Below are 15,857 nucleotides of genomic sequence, written 5' to 3' on the forward strand. Positions count from 1 at the left end.
ATACAAATATGCAACGGCATTACCACGTGCTTGTCTTACTGTAATGTAACATGACACTTGTTATAATGCCACAGTAATATTGTTACTTTATTTTTACTCTTATTTAGTGCTTTAGTCAGACATATTTTGTTGAAATTACATGCATATTATCTAAAAATCATGAAAATCTAAGTGTAATGTTCAAATCACTCTAATCTAACAAATAACAGGGGATGAAAATTCTTCATTAACTAAGAAACTTCACTATCCCAGATGCTTCAGATTCTACTCTGTCTTTTCTCCCTTTTTGTCCAGGGCTCTCCAGAATATCCAATCAGATGTGGGACCCACCCACTGGAGGATTGTGTGCAGTCGCAGGGAGCCCCAGGTCTTCATTTGCATCAGACATTCCTGCTGTGCTTCGTTAAACCTTGCTCAGAATCATTTGTGGGTCTATACCACTGCACCTGTTTGAAAATCAAGGTTCATGGAGCATCACTGAGGTGGTTCTCATCCAAGTCACATGTAAGTGAAATTTTTTTTATTATTATTTTTTCTTTGGTCATATATTGAGTAGAATAATAATAAAGTCATTGCACCATCAATTCAATATGTTCTGTCCTTAACAGCAGTTAGTGAAGACATCAGAGTTCATGTGGACTAAATTCGTAGCAAGGTTTGTAGCAGGCAACTGGACTTGATAAGAGTTGATCCAGTTGCCTACTACAAACCTTGCTATGAATACCATGACCTGGATGACTGAGAATATTAACAGACATGTGGACTAAATGTGGGTTTAAGTCGTATAATCTAACTAAAATTACATGGACTCTCACCTGTACACAAAGTTGCAGAACAAGAACAGGGATCTACAGGTAAATGTATGGGTGTAAGTGTAACTGAGTGTTGGATAAAACAATTACAGAGTGGTATGAAAAAATAGATGATTACCTTCTGACCAGCTGATCACTGGTGTGATAAATGAGTAGTCTGCATCACTTACTGCACAACAAGGTCTCAGAATGACATAAGTAAAAAATACACTAATGACATTTGCAAGTACTTGATTTAAAATCTCCGCAAATTCTCTTCCACAATGGTTTAAACAAGGAATTTGACTTCTTAAAATTTATGCTGGTCTTCTTACAGCACAGTTAAAATCCACTGTAACCCAGAATAAAGACTAAACCTGTCAGCCCTGTCGTGAGCAGTTGGTGTTGTAGGAGATCATTTGATTTGTGGCTCAGTACCACTGTGTATATAGAAACCTAAAGAAACTCTGTGTCAAGTCAAAATCAGAGTCAAAATCTGTGCAGTAGATCCGGATCATGGCTTTTTACAGTACTACAATCAAAGATCACGGGATTAACAATGTAAATACATTTGGTGTTGGTTGGATTTTCACAGAGTTGTTTTGCTTGTGTGACCCTTATTTTTGGAGTAAATCTGGAGGATACAGTGCGTGTTAACCGTAACATACATTAAACACGGTGTGATGACCTTTGATAAAGACAATAGAGATTAGATAAGATGTTCCTTTGAAAACTGGTATGTAATCTCTGCTTTTCTTTGTGTTGGTGCTCCAGCAGACTGAGATGGATGAAAACAGCACCAGGAAAAGGAAGGAGTCTCAGAATGGCCCCACTGGCCACAGCGTGGACTGTCAGACCAAAGACAAGCAGCCTGTGAAGGCTACTGTGCTCCAAAAAGATGTGAGTGTGTGTTCCTGAGAACAAGTCCCATTAGATGTTCACACCGTAGGATCCCACCATCCGTACCTTTTTAAAGTAATGAGGGCTGGAGCTGTGTACCAGGCAGTACCACAACAACCGTCTCCACATATTAACTCCACAACGATCCACTCAGTGCTGCTGTCCAGGCCCCCTAAGCTCTCTAAGCCCTAAAGTAATTTTAGGGGGACTGAAAAGGCTTCACTGGATAAATTAGGATTACTATCACAATTTTTCTAGACAATTAATAATTTGCACTACATAATTTATCCTCACTCTAGTTGAGAATTATATAAGGTGACATATCTGTTAGTTGAGATGAAGTTAAATGAGTCCTTTGTGATAAAATTCATGTCTGCGTTGCTTGTGAGGGTTGAGTTTGGATCCATTCCACCTAGTAATGGGCAACAATCACATGATAGTGGTCATTAAGTTTCTGTGTGCAGAGATAAAACAAGACAAATAATTTACAGCCATGACACCTTGACCCAGTAGTGCTATTTAAAGAATAAGGGGGGCACAAAGTCAGTAGAATATATAAGAGCACGAAGGAAATGTGTACCAAATCTGTTCAGTAGTTGAGACTTTTTTATAAAAATTAAAGTTCAGTTGCTCCAGAACTCAGGGAGCTTCATCCTCTGGGGACCATGAAGCTATTAGTGTAATCCATTCAATAGCTGTTGAAATATTTCATGTTGTTAGTTTAGTTTAATTTAGTTTAGTTTTCACTCACCTCATTTAACAGGGAGAGTACATATTGATACCATTTCTGTTTGTCAGATAGACTTTTCATCTATTGTTCCTTGGCAGGCAATAGCTGAAAGCACAGATGTCAAGACTAAAAGCACTGAAAAATATAATCAGCGATAAAAGCCAAGACAAATATGCAGATACAAACAAAACCTGCACTATATGGGTAAGAGAGACAGACAGTTCTCCATAGAATCAACATTAGCAAGACAACAATCAATCAAATCAACTAAGAGTATGACAACACAGTGTTGATGATAAGCAGCAGCAGCTCTTACACTTAACATAATACTGACAAACAATACAACAAACATGAGAGCACCTCACCTCACGAGTGGTCACAAGTCTGATTTTTAATAACCGGAGTGTTGAAAAAGTGAACTAGTAATTCTAAAATTAATTTGAAAGTGGTTAAAGATAATTTCTATAAAAATTCAAACATTGTGTGGGAATAATAAGAAAGGAACGTACAGGTCAGACAATGACACATACACAGATTTTTTAGATATTACTGGTTCATCAAGTGCTTTGTGTCTGCAACACTGTCACATCCAGTAGGCACAATGCAATATGAGAATCATGGATCTGACCTGTGCTTCTGGCCACCTGACACATGTAAGTTTGGTAAACTGATGTGAATGTACGACCAGTATTCACATACCTTTGGCTGGCCTCCTCCTAATCACATTGAAGTAGCTACTAAACATCCTAGGATGTTTTAAACACTGTAGACATAACAGCATAAAACATGCTAAGAAAGTTACCGTCCAGCAATTCTTGGTTGAATTTAACTGAATGTAGCGCTCCAGAAAGTTCAAATGTGCACATTCAAGTAACACCTTTTCCATTTTTTCACTGTGTGCTCAGGTTGGTCTGTTCAGTGGCATCTGTCTGATTGTGGGGACGATGATTGGCTCGGGTATCTTCATTTCTCCTAAGTCTGTTCTGCTGTACTCTGGAGCTGTGGGGCCCTGCCTCCTCATCTGGGGTGCCTGTGGCGTGTTAGCCACCCTGGGTGAGAACTGCATCCAAACAAATACATGACTTTAATAAGCACATATAGATATACAGTACTCATAGAATACATTCACAAAAATAACCTAAAAAAATCAATATAAGTTAAAGTGTATGCTATATTTAGAATATTTTCATCACTTTTCCTTGTCATCAGACATCTTTTCCTAATGAAAAACAGTTGTTATATCAACCAAATATCACTCTCTCCAAACTTAACAAACTCCATGGGTGAAATTTGTAAATCTACCTTGCAGAACATGAGAGTTGGGTCCACTGCTGCTTTGATCTGTTAGTTTGTTTTCTTGTGTGACTTCAGTAAATACAAACTATCTTTTTAAAACACCAAAACTTACACAATAAGACAAACAAAATAACAAATTGAGGAAATGGCAAACCAGCAACTCCCATGTTCTGCAGAGTAAAGTAAATGATTGCACCCATAGAGTCTGGTTGATTTAGATAGAGCAGTATGTGACTTATATAGTGGCAGTTTCCTGTAGCAAAAGGCGGTGTGACAACAAAGTAAACTGGTGAAAATGTTCTAAATATAGCATATACAATAGCATCTAAGTACCTCATATAACCTCACATTAAATAATCTGAACTGAACTCCCTTTAATTTTTTTTCTTTTTGGCAATGGGGGGTGGAGGGGGGGGTGTTTATTGATTTTCATTATATAACAAGGCAGTGATCAAACAAGTACACATTGACATTCAGACTGTTAAGGTAATGAAAACAAACAGAAAAACACAAACAAAACAAAGAATATCACATCACATCCATAACATCTGCCCTCACATCAAGGTCACAACAGCAGGTGTAGAACAGGGAGAAAGGGAAAAAAAAAAAGGCTCATGGGATGACATGCTCAAAGTAGGCCCATTTTGGAGACCAGGTCTTATAAAAACAGTCAGGTTTTACATGGGAGCTGAATTTGAGACTCTATTTTTGTGATCTCTCAAGTTCAGCACACACCAAAAAGCAAAAGGTTAAAATTTGACTGAGGTTGGTCAATGCAGCACAAATGCAGTACTGGTTTAATTTCAAGAAACACTAAATTAATGAATGTCAGGAATACACAACTAACCATTACACATTTTTAAAGTGCCTGGATCACATTATATGTTAGGACAAAGTTCATGATCAAAATGAAATGTATCTGCAGATCCATCACAGTACAAATATAAAACTAAGCTAGAATCCCAGCAGTGTGCCAAAAATGTTAACAGTTACTTGTCTTTATATATGCCTTCATAATTTGCTTTCAAATGTATCTAATAAACAAGGAGTGACCTCAATTTAAGTTTCTCCCACATTATTTAAGTATTTAGACTACATTATGTTGGAGACAGTTTGATGCTAGGAACACATGACACGTACAACATCATAAATTGACAATAACAAGTAACGACCAGTCCTACACTGTAAGTTGATCAGCTCTTCATAACTTTCAGTTGTCGTCAAAGGAAAGTGAAGCCCATTATCCTGAAAACAAAACCTCTGAAAACACACAATCTGAACTTAGAGATAAGTGGCTTCCTGGCTCACTACCTGCCATGGTCAGTGTTAATGTTGTTGGCAGCATAAAGGGTTGGTAACAGCCTAGTTACATACTGATAAGTTGTGTGTCATTAAAAATTATGAGTTATAGTGTCTCCCTGATCCTCCTGTTATCTTCAGATTTATTTTAACATCTTTTATTGTTGAAGTTCATTTGACCCTATCAGTTCTAATGACTAAAAGCCTTCATGAAAAGTAGTTTAGGTTTTCTGGTCAGTGTGGTCTTGGCATGTTTACTTGACCACTCGTAGAAAATACAAAAACTAGGGAAAACACCGGATCTCTTTCCATCTTGAAAAGAAAACAAAATTGACTCATTTGCAGTATTTTGTTTATTGAGTCTAAAGTCTGTTTACTTTTAATTCTGTAGGTTTCCACACAATGGAGCCTGGCTTGACGCTCTCATTAACACCCTAATAGTCATCCACATCAATGAAAAATTCCACAGGACCGCTCATATAAGTTTTAACAGTTTACTTAAGCAAAAACAAGAAAAAGGCGATACAGAAAAATATTAAAATGTGCATTAAGCATCCATCACCTCACCATGCATTTTAAATGATCAACTTATTACAATATCATACATATGAACTGAAAATAGTTGTAAATAGGCATTTTAATCCTTTCTAAAACACTTAATTTATATTACTGTGAATTTTAAATTAACTTAAATTATTTATTACTAACCTTTTAACCAAAAATCAAACAACTGCATTTAGGCTCCTACAAATTCATTTATTTTATTTTCATAAAAATTAGAGGGGTGAAATATGTTGAATTCACATGATTTCTCGCCATCAGCAACCTTTAGTCTTATAGTCTACTCTCTATCATTGTGGTTGCATTATTATGCTTAGGGATAAAGTTATTAACACAGATTAAAGATTTAAAACTTTGACTTTGAGGGTGCTTGGCAGAGAGTTTCTTTAAACCAAATGCTTCTTGGTAGGAAAAAGCGTTGACCTTTCCTTGAATTTTCTCACAAAAGCAATTGTTTTATGTCTCTCATTTTTTTCCCCATCTCTGTGTATGTGTTTGTGTATGTGGCTACACAGGAGCACTGTGCTACGCAGAGCTTGGCACCATGATTACCAAATCGGGAGGGGAATATTCGTATTTGATGGAAGCTTTTGGCTCCCTTGTAGCCTACCTTTACTCCTGGACCACAGTCATGGTTCTGAAGCCCTCCTCCTTCGCCATCATCACACTTAGCTTTGCAGAATATGCCTCCACTCCTTTCTATCCCGGCTGCACTCCTCCTCTTGTTGTTACCAAGAGTCTGTCAGCAGCAGCTATATGTAAGTTAAACTCTAATCCTTGTGGGTTAATGGTTAAGAATAGTAAAATACAGCACACATAGTGCTGATCAAGTGGTGAAACACAGTTCTGATGACTAAGAGAAGATTAGACAGTTCCTGTTCACAAAGTGAAGTTAAAAAAGTTTGTGGCCCGTCCGGTTTGGAGATGTGATCAACAAATTCTAGAATGGTTTATAGCTCCTGTTTGTTCTAACACTCTTGAGAGTAAAACATAGATAGTGGCATTATGGCTATATTGTTCTGAAAAGTAAGTAGTAAAGTACAGGATACAAGGCTTTAAAGCCAGTTAATCTTTAAAGATACCACGATGCATGTTTTTGTGTTGGCATTGGCTCAAAGGTAACAGATAATTTAACTGATGAACAGCCATATATTTTCTCTCAGGAGCTGGTGGAGACCAAAATAGAGCTACACGGAGAGTGAAAGTATTGAGGCCAGAGTCAGGCAAAATCAGGAGTTGTTGTCAAAATGCCATTTCATGTCATGTCATTTCATTCATTTGAATAGGGTAGTCAATTTAGGCTGTAGTGACAGGGGCCACAGGGGACACTGGGGGAAAAAAAAAACGCAGCCACGCGCATTGGAATTGTTAAAACCGAGTCAACTTTTGGAGACACATAAACTGATATCACACGTAAGCCGGTGATCAGACTGCTCCACAGTCAGCCTGAAATATCACTGAAACCAGGCACTGTTCGAGAGGTTTCATGGATCACATGATGATAATCTCCAAGCTGTGACCTCAACATGTATTTTGTGTACCCAGCTTTGAAGTCTGGGTCTCGCTTGCACTTTATGTTACAAAATAGTGACATCAAGAAGCTTTCTTCAGCTTATGGTAATATGAAAGAGAGAGAGAAACAGAGAGCACAGCTGTAGTCCTGCAAAGTGGAAACTGAATGAGGAGAGGGGCCACTGTTAGCAGGAAAAACAGTCAGTCAAAGTAATAAAATGTTATTTATTGATTGTTTCACAGTGGTAATGTTCTAAGCACAAATATACACCCCCTGCACACCCTCCACATGATCCTGCGGCTAATTACTGCAACGCCTGACTGTGTCTGAATACAGCATTACTTTGTCAGATGGTCATAATTAAATGCTACTGTTTCTTCATATCTGCTGGATGTAAAATTAAGCAACAGTTCACTTAGTTAGTGTGTTGATATGTCAAAGTTGGGTTTACAGTTTGTTTCCTCTGCTAGTGACAAAAAACAACAGATAATGCAGGTTTAAATGAGTTTGCCCACCTAAACCATTACTTAACTGTTTTAAAAAGAATTTATCATGTGAGGAAAAATTATCTACAATTAAAATGAAAAGAAAGATAGCTAACATATTGAAGGATGTACTGCATGTTCAGAACAATTTGTAATTAGCTTGTTTAGGCAACCCAGTTCGTTTTGGCTATCATAATTAATTCTGCATATTATTGCAACAGTTCAACAAGACAAAGGAAACATTAGTAGTAGTAAAAGTCTATCTGTAAAAATGCAGTTAATTTCAAATGCCTAAGTAAAAATATTGTACTGTAAATTACTGAATTTCTTGTGTCTTCTCAGTTTTGATCGTCACCATCAACTGTTTGAGTGTCAAACTGGCCAACTATGTGCAGAACGTCTTTACTGGAGCCAAACTTTTCATCATTCTTGTTATAGGGGTTGCTGGCCTTGTTATGTTGGCACAAGGTGGGCCTGCTGACACTATCACTGTCTAATTTTTTGTCCTTTAACAAAATCTCTTATAATAATAATGTTTAATCATGTATTGTTGTTTATTTGTGTGCAGGAAAAACTGACACTCTGTCAAACGCATTTCATGGCACATCACCGTCTGTTGGAGCGATCGGACTTGCATTTTATAACGGGCTTTGGGCTTATGATGGATGGTAACAGTTATCCTCTACTTCACTTTGCTCTTTAACAAGATATATAAGATTGACCATGCTCCTGTCTAAAGCAAAGCATTTAGGTGAAAATTGCCAACCAATATGAGCCTTTTCCCACTGAACTGGCTTTATGTAAGGAGCACTGTGACCCTACTCTTGAGCCTCATGCCTTAGAATACCCTGCTACTACCATGTTGTGTGAGTACAGACACATGGCAGTGTGGCCTGTTGAATGGCAGCAGCTCCCCTAGCTGTTTCCTCAGGTCCATGCAGGGGTGGTGGAGTCCTCCCCTCTTTGGTCTGTGGTGGAAAAAGTATTTAGATCTTTTACTTAAGCAAAAGTAGCAATATGACAGTGCAAAAAAAAAAAATCTATCTGTCCTGTATTGAAATGTTTACTTAAGTAAAAGTATAACAGTGTTAGTAACAATAAATAAGTAAGTATAAGTAAGGTCAGTTTAGAGAAGTTTTCTTTCTTTCATTCACTTTTTATGATGGAACTTGTAAAAGTCATGTAGACAATCCATTTTAATTTTTCTGTCAGTTTTGGGATCGCTGCAGGGGATGAACACATCAGACTATAGCCCTTTGTACCAATAAGCCCAATTAGAGGGGAAAGAGATTGAAATATCACATAGAATACCAAAATACCATGCTGCTGAAATTTAAGATATAGAAAGAAGGTGAGGGTTTACAATGAGGAGAGAGATCAAGTTTTAAAATTGTTTAAAGGACAAATACCTGTGATTAAAGATTGTTTGTATTTCTTATTTTATGGCAGTATTCAGCTACCTTTAGAGAGAACACATGTTCCTTGATGTCTTATTCACTTGCTTTCTTAGGAATCAGCTGAATTTCATTACAGAGGAGCTGAAGGACCCGTTCAGGTAAGACAAACTAAAACCCATCTGTTGTTGTTAATGGATCCTTCTAAAAAGTCAGAGCACCATATCTGACAAGGTAGCCAGTACACCCTTAAAGGGATAGTTCAAATTATTTGAAGTGGGGTTGCATGATTTTCTTATTGATAGTCAGTGTATTACCCACAGTAGATGCCAGCTGGCGTGTGCCCCGTTTGGAGAAGCAGAGAGGAGTACCAGCAATGAGCTGCTGTGGGTCGACAGCAAAATACATTTTAGCCACTTACAAAAGGCTCACCTAAATCAACATCCATTTAAGTGTACACTATATTTAAAGTACTTGCACTTTTTTTCTGATGGGAAACTGCCATTATATAAGCCAAATATCGCTCTCTCCAAACCATCTAAACTTCATAGGTTGTATTAGAGATGCTGACTTTGAATCTCAGCTTGTGAACAAACAATAACACAAACATGATAAGGCTGCCAAACTATGTGCATCTAGTTCCACACAACCCACACACTGCAAATATTAAATAAAAAAAATAGATGACATAACAATGACATAAAACACACTACTTACACTCTCATGGACGCACAAATGAATATATGTAAAAGTAGTCCACAATAAAGAAATGACTCCTGTTGCTGCAGCTCTCCCCCAGAACAGCAGCTGAATGTTGGACCTCAAACAACCCTATTTTAAATAATCTGAACTTTCCCTTTAATCACTCAAGTTCATACAGGTAAATTGAACGTACATATGTAGAGAGCCATGCCTCTTGAATTTCTTGACAGGTGATATATATCAGATTTGTGAAGCAGAGCATATGATCAGTTCAATTGAGTACAACAAACAATGTCTTTTCCTGTCAATTAATCACAGGAATTTGCCACTGGCCATTCTCATTGGGATTCCTTTGGTATCTGTGTGCTATGTGCTGGTCAACATTGCTTACTTCTCTGTCATGACCACCACTGAACTGCTGTTGTCTCCAGCTGTTGCCGTGGTAAGAAATATAGAAGTTTGCCATGGATATAGAGACCTTGAAAGGCAGGGAGTTTTTGAATTAGTTTAATTTAACACCTCACCTACTGGTGAGGTGTTAAAGATGAATATACTGATATCATGATATCATGAGAAGTGCCTAACAGAAGTCATTTTTTCTTACAATTATACAGTATTTGTACTTTTTTTTTTTTTTGTTTATTCCAGAGAATTTTAGATTAAATATCAGCAGCTCAGTATTCATGCCGCTCCCTCGTCTTTTCTGAAGGATTTGTTTGTGCCTCCTTAGACTTTTGGAGACCGAGTCTTTCACCCTGTGTCATGGATCGTTCCTCTCTTTGTTGTCTTCTCTACATTCGGCTCTGCCAATGGAAGCTGCTTCACTGCCGGCAGGTAAAAGGGACAACTTTCACATTACACATGAGACATAGAAGCTAAAGACTACATCACTCTGTCTATATGTGTAATATGCATATTTGTGTGTTTGAAAAAGAAGTTAAAATAATAAAATAAGGTAAGGTAAGAAAGTACAGTAGGTGAATACTGAATAACATCTTCCTCTTCTCGCAGACTGGCCTATGTGTCTGGAAGGGAGGGTCACATGGTGAAAATCTTATCCTATATTAGTCTGAAGCGCTACACTCCATCACCTGCTCTCATATTCAATGTGAGTCCTGCATATTTAATGAGTCTCCTTGTATACTTGTCAATTTTGACGTTTTTGGGGGGTGGGCGTTTTTGCCTTCATTTGAGAGGGACAGCTGAAGATATGACAGAAAAGGGGATAGAGAGAGAGGGGATGACACGCAGCTAACATGTTGCAGGGGCAGTGGACTGACAGCCTCAGCACATGGGGCGCACAGTCAACTGATCTACAGGGGCATCCAAGTTTTGACTTTTTTTTATTGTTTGCATGTTCATTCACTGTGTGTTGAGTACAGTTTGTGACAATTTAAAGCTTCCGAAAGTATAGTACATGAATCTAAAATATTTATAAAAACATCTAATATCCACTGTGTTGTTTGCTTTCCAGTCAACACGATATTTCACTGTTTGTTTTTCTCTCTGTTTTAGGGAGTTTTGTCTATTTTCTACATTATCCCAGCAGACATCAACACCCTCATTAACTACTTCAGCTTTGCTCAGTGGGCGTTTTATGGTCTGACAGCACTGTCTCTCATAGTCATGCGCTTCACCAGAAAGGAGCTGCACAGACCAGTAAAGGTAGGCCTTGCTGATTGAAAGGTTTTCACCAGTCTTTTTGGAGGTAACCTTCCCTTCTGTGGTGTTTGATGCAGTCTGATGCTTTGTTAACTTGAAACTTGAACTTGGGTCACCAAAGCGTCACACATTACACAGTGGGCCTATATCTCAGCATTTCATTCATTTCTGTGAGGAAAACTAAACAAAATTGTTATTTTTCAAGTCAAGTTATTATTATTTATTAAGATATAAACTTAAAAATCTCACAGGCCTGACCACCTTCCTTCGCACACTATTAAGACAACCGAAAAGCTTGACAGAATAATAGCCAAGTATCAGGGAGAATGAAATGCAGAATTTGCCAGAAAAAAAAGCCTATGAATTCTGTTTGTTTAAAAATTTTAAAAATTCATAGCGAAGAAAATTTTTATAAAAACTTGTGAAAAATATCAGCAAAACTCATCTTTGATGCAATCTTCACAAATAATCCACTCAAGATTCATCTAAATTGCTTGTTTGTTAGCTGTTATTGTTATGCATCGAATGTAATATGAAATATCTATAAAATACGGAAAGGAATTAAGCTGTGAAGGTGGTGACAAGGTAGAAGTAAACAGTAGACCTTGTGTAAATATGTGATTCTGTACTCAAAGGTGCCGATTGTCATAGCAGTCCTAATGGTCCTGGTGTCCTGCTACTTAGTCCTGGCTCCGATCATTGATAAGCCAGACCTGGAGTACCTCTACTGTACTGTCTTCATCTTTAGTGGACTTCTGTTCTATTACCCTTTTGTCCACTGGAAGGTCAACTGGGCACGCAACTTCATGAGTAAGTTTACCTGAGTTCAAGTTATTGAAATATTCCTATTGATCCTTGAGTAAAATGGGAAATATATTTTGAAAAGGTAGAAAAGGAACAAAATGCAGTGTCACTGTGGTGAACAACCTAGAATAACACTGATGTGACCTTCGATCTCCTTGTAGGACCCATCACCATGCATCTCCAGCTGCTGATGGAAGTCGTCCCTCCCGAGAAAATTCAATGAGAGGAGACAGAACTGAAAACAAGGTCACCTCCTGCTGCTTGTCGTGAAACACGTCAAGCCAGGTTTTGGAAACAGTGGGCAAAATATTTAGTGCTCAGTGTGAGTCTGAGCCAAACATCAGAGCTCACCTCTGTTGAATACCTGCAAGATTTAAGTAAAAGCGGCATGCACTGTGTTCATGGACCCGTTTACAACAGGAAAATTTGTCATTTGGGTTCAGGGATGAAAAAAGAGGATTTATGTTTATAGTTTGTCCGATAGGAATAGTTACAGTAGATATAGAAGAGTGGATTGCCCATACTCTCATGATGTCTTTCCCCATACGAGGAAATAAACCCCTAACACAAACCGTCTTGTGCTGATGATGAGTAGGATTTCACCTTAAGATACACACCTTGTTTTTTAATGAATATAACCAGCAGTTATAGGAACCATTAAATAATCAAATTAATCATTTCTTCGTGTAGTTATGTGCAATAATATGTTTTTACTGGGCCAAAGATCACGTGATGCACAGTAGAACTGCTGGACGATTCAGATATGCATGAGTCTGCACTTGAGTAAAGGGAAATTGCTTGTGGAAAACAACATGAAGTCTCAGACAACAGATCATGTTACAAGATGTAGAAACATGTTTAATTGTGTTGCTCCCGAGGTTGTAAAATGAAACATCATGGTTTCTTTAATGATGTTTGCACATTGTTTAATAATGCTCTCACCCCTGTCTTTTTCATGCTTGAATATACTGGATCAGTGCTGCGTTGTGTTAGCTGGTAGTTATTAAATGTATCAATCTTGTTGAGCACGAAGTGAACATGAGAAATAAACAATTTGTGATTCCAAAAAATATCTCTACTGTGACTGTGTCCTGATCTAACTGCTGCTTTAGCTACATATCTTTTTAACAGGTGTGTGTGTGTGTGTGTGGGGGGGGTGCCCTAATCCTACACTGTACTCATGTATCCTCTAAAATATTTTGTTACAGTTGGTCTGTGGGTGTATTTTCAGCAGCACAGATGCTACGAGTGATTATAGAAATATAGCATGAATAATACAGGCAGCACAGTCTCTATGATCCTTTTGCTCTTCTGCAGCTACATGTTGCCACTTGTCACTTTGATCATGAAGGTGACACCACCCCACGCTTCAATACAGCAATGGAATTAGGTCTTTAATATATAGTTTAGAGAATATTATAGCTTGAAACTGACAAAATACAAATGTACATGTCCGCTTCTTTAACACCGTGGACAGTGAGCCTACTGGTATTTCAGAGCCATGACTGTGGCAATGGTTTCTAACTTGCACAAACTTCAGTCAGACAAAAGATCATTGAGTCAGGCAGACTAGTATAACATTGTCAACTAAACAACCACACTGTCACTGCACTCTCTCTGTTACAAGGGGATGGAGAGGCGAGGTGACAGGTTAACAAGGAGGGTGTATTTTGGTCATTTTGCGACCAAGGGAGAAACTGATTGCATTTCACATCATACACTTCCATCTGATGGCACCAAAGTGACTGACCAAAGTTCTGCAGAGTACTGAGCTTGCTCAAGTGAAAAAGGTGGCGAGACTTTGAAAGAGTCAGCTGTAAATCAACAGTATATGTCAGATTTGATTTGATGTGATGTGACACTCAGTGAGATTTCAGACCAGCATGAGGGAACTTGCCAAGGTAAAATTAGATCACAGAGTCTCTGCTACATACAAGGTTCATCATCTGTTTCAAAACCTATATAGTGTATAGCCATAAAGTTATATAGTGCAGCGAGGTATCAAATGTCAAAAACTGGAAAAAAAAAATACAATCCACATTTTTTGACTATGTAATTTTTGTTTTTTTATTTTTTACAGGAAAAATACAGGAATATTTTATTTTGATACTGATACAAACTGATTTTACAGTATAGATTTAGCTGTCAGTGTCAGCGTAATGCAGGGTTGCATCTTATCTTTATTATTATTATTATTATTAGTAGTAGTAGTAGTAGTAGTAGTAGTAGTAGTAGTAGTAGTAGTACTTCTACTTGTAGTATTGTTGTTGTTGTTATTATTGTTATTAGTATTATTGTTTACATTTGTACAGACTTTGCCTTTAACAACACTACAAACTGTGCCTTTAAAGTTGACTCCACTTCTGTTTGTCTAAACAACAATTAAACAATCACCAAATTCATTTGTGCCATAAAAGTAGAGTGAGATATTTGTATTTTTGTCAACTTGGTGGTCTATTCAATCATGTTAAGTGTGATGCTTGAAACAAAGATAATTTAGACTTGGTGATAATATTTGAGCCACAGGTCCCAGTTGTCCACCAGATGTCAGTACGGCACTGTTAAATCAGACTGCAAAGACATGGAGGGTCTGCGCTGTCATTATCATACATATGTACTAGCAATATGACTATAAGTAAAATATATATATCATATTTTTAATAATATTCATATTACTTTATTGTTATTGTGACTAATGGCTGCAGTGGGCGTTATATTAGTGAAAATTAGGAGGCAATAGCCTTTATTGATGTTGTGATCATCAGTGCAGTAAACACTTCACCTTGGGCGGTAGAATGAGGAAATCTAAGTAAAGGAAATGTGTCCGGCTAAGTATGCATTGTAGATCAACACTTAAAGAACCAAACTCCATTTGGTGTTTGCTGCCCTCTAGTGGCACACAGTCTGTCCACAAAGAGTGACACCAGGTTCTCCCATGTGTGATCCCCTGGAGTAAAAGTGAAGGTTTCCTGCAGGAGGTGCCAGTAAATCCGCACTGGCTGTGCTGAACGAGAGGACATTTGCAAACAGGCTGCTAAGTAACTTCTGCCAACTTGGAGCTGTCTAGAGAAGCAGCATGTTGGCTGTGTAGCCTGTTGCGTTTGGCTCTGATGAAACGTGCATGCCACTTAACTCAAAGGATGCTGTTGTCCTGCAGAATCCACTCAACAGGTCCCACATGTAGAGCTGCGATTCAGAGCACACAGCTGTAACATATCATAAATTCCCCGGCTTACATCACATCGCCTCCTCCTCCTATATTTTTTGGCTTTCTGAAATTTAGAGTAGAGCCGAGCAGTTACATTCTGTTTCATCACTCTTTAATGGGCATTGGGTCCCAGGATGAAAGAACAACATTTTGCATTTGGGTCCTGAGAAGAAAAAGCAAAAACCACTCTGAATTTCAAAAAAAAAAAAAAAAGTTTTGTCCTTATGTGGTGTTGGTGCTTTGAGATGATGCAAGACAACTCTCCATTAAGTGTCAGCAGAGTTCAGGGATTCGATGGCATTCAGAATGAGACCAATGCCTTATTTGTAGATGTAAAATAGACTTTTTCATGTTCTAAACTCCCATAGATCACAGGGAAATGTGACTTCTGGTTCTGTTGTATATGTGGGTGTATTTATTTCCATGAATGACTAAGCGTGCTTGAAAATATGAAGCATCATTTATCCTGCTGATGCTGATAGTGATGGCGGTGGGTGGTTGATGAAATAGTT

General features: G+C 37.9%; 1 protein-coding gene across 2 annotated transcripts; it reads left to right on the forward strand.

Moving 5' to 3' along the window:
* The first annotated feature begins 309 nt into the window (after positions 1-309).
* On the forward strand, positions 310-12,631 carry slc7a9 (solute carrier family 7 member 9). 2 transcript variants are annotated; one of them, XM_084719606.1, is made up of 13 exons: positions 310-504; positions 1,566-1,691; positions 3,327-3,474; positions 6,093-6,335; positions 7,918-8,043; positions 8,144-8,243; positions 9,086-9,130; positions 9,990-10,113; positions 10,402-10,505; positions 10,683-10,779; positions 11,187-11,336; positions 11,969-12,143; positions 12,299-12,631. In XM_084719606.1, exons 2-13 carry the CDS (start codon positions 1,575-1,577, stop codon positions 12,358-12,360), a joined length of 1,491 nt encoding a protein of 496 aa, XP_084575732.1. In that variant the 5' UTR covers positions 310-504; positions 1,566-1,574; the 3' UTR covers positions 12,361-12,631. The 2 variants fall into 2 exon arrangements, with proteins under 2 accessions (XP_084575732.1, XP_084575724.1); XM_084719598.1 differs by having other exon boundaries at positions 386-504; positions 1,569-1,691.
* The last annotated feature ends 3,226 nt before the right edge of the window (positions 12,632-15,857 follow it).

The sequence above is a fragment of the Lutjanus erythropterus genome, chromosome 1 (genome assembly GCF_056507025.1).
Source record: "Lutjanus erythropterus isolate fLutEry1 chromosome 1, fLutEry1.hap2, whole genome shotgun sequence".
Lineage (NCBI taxonomy): Eukaryota > Metazoa > Chordata > Actinopteri > Lutjaniformes > Lutjanidae > Lutjanus > Lutjanus erythropterus.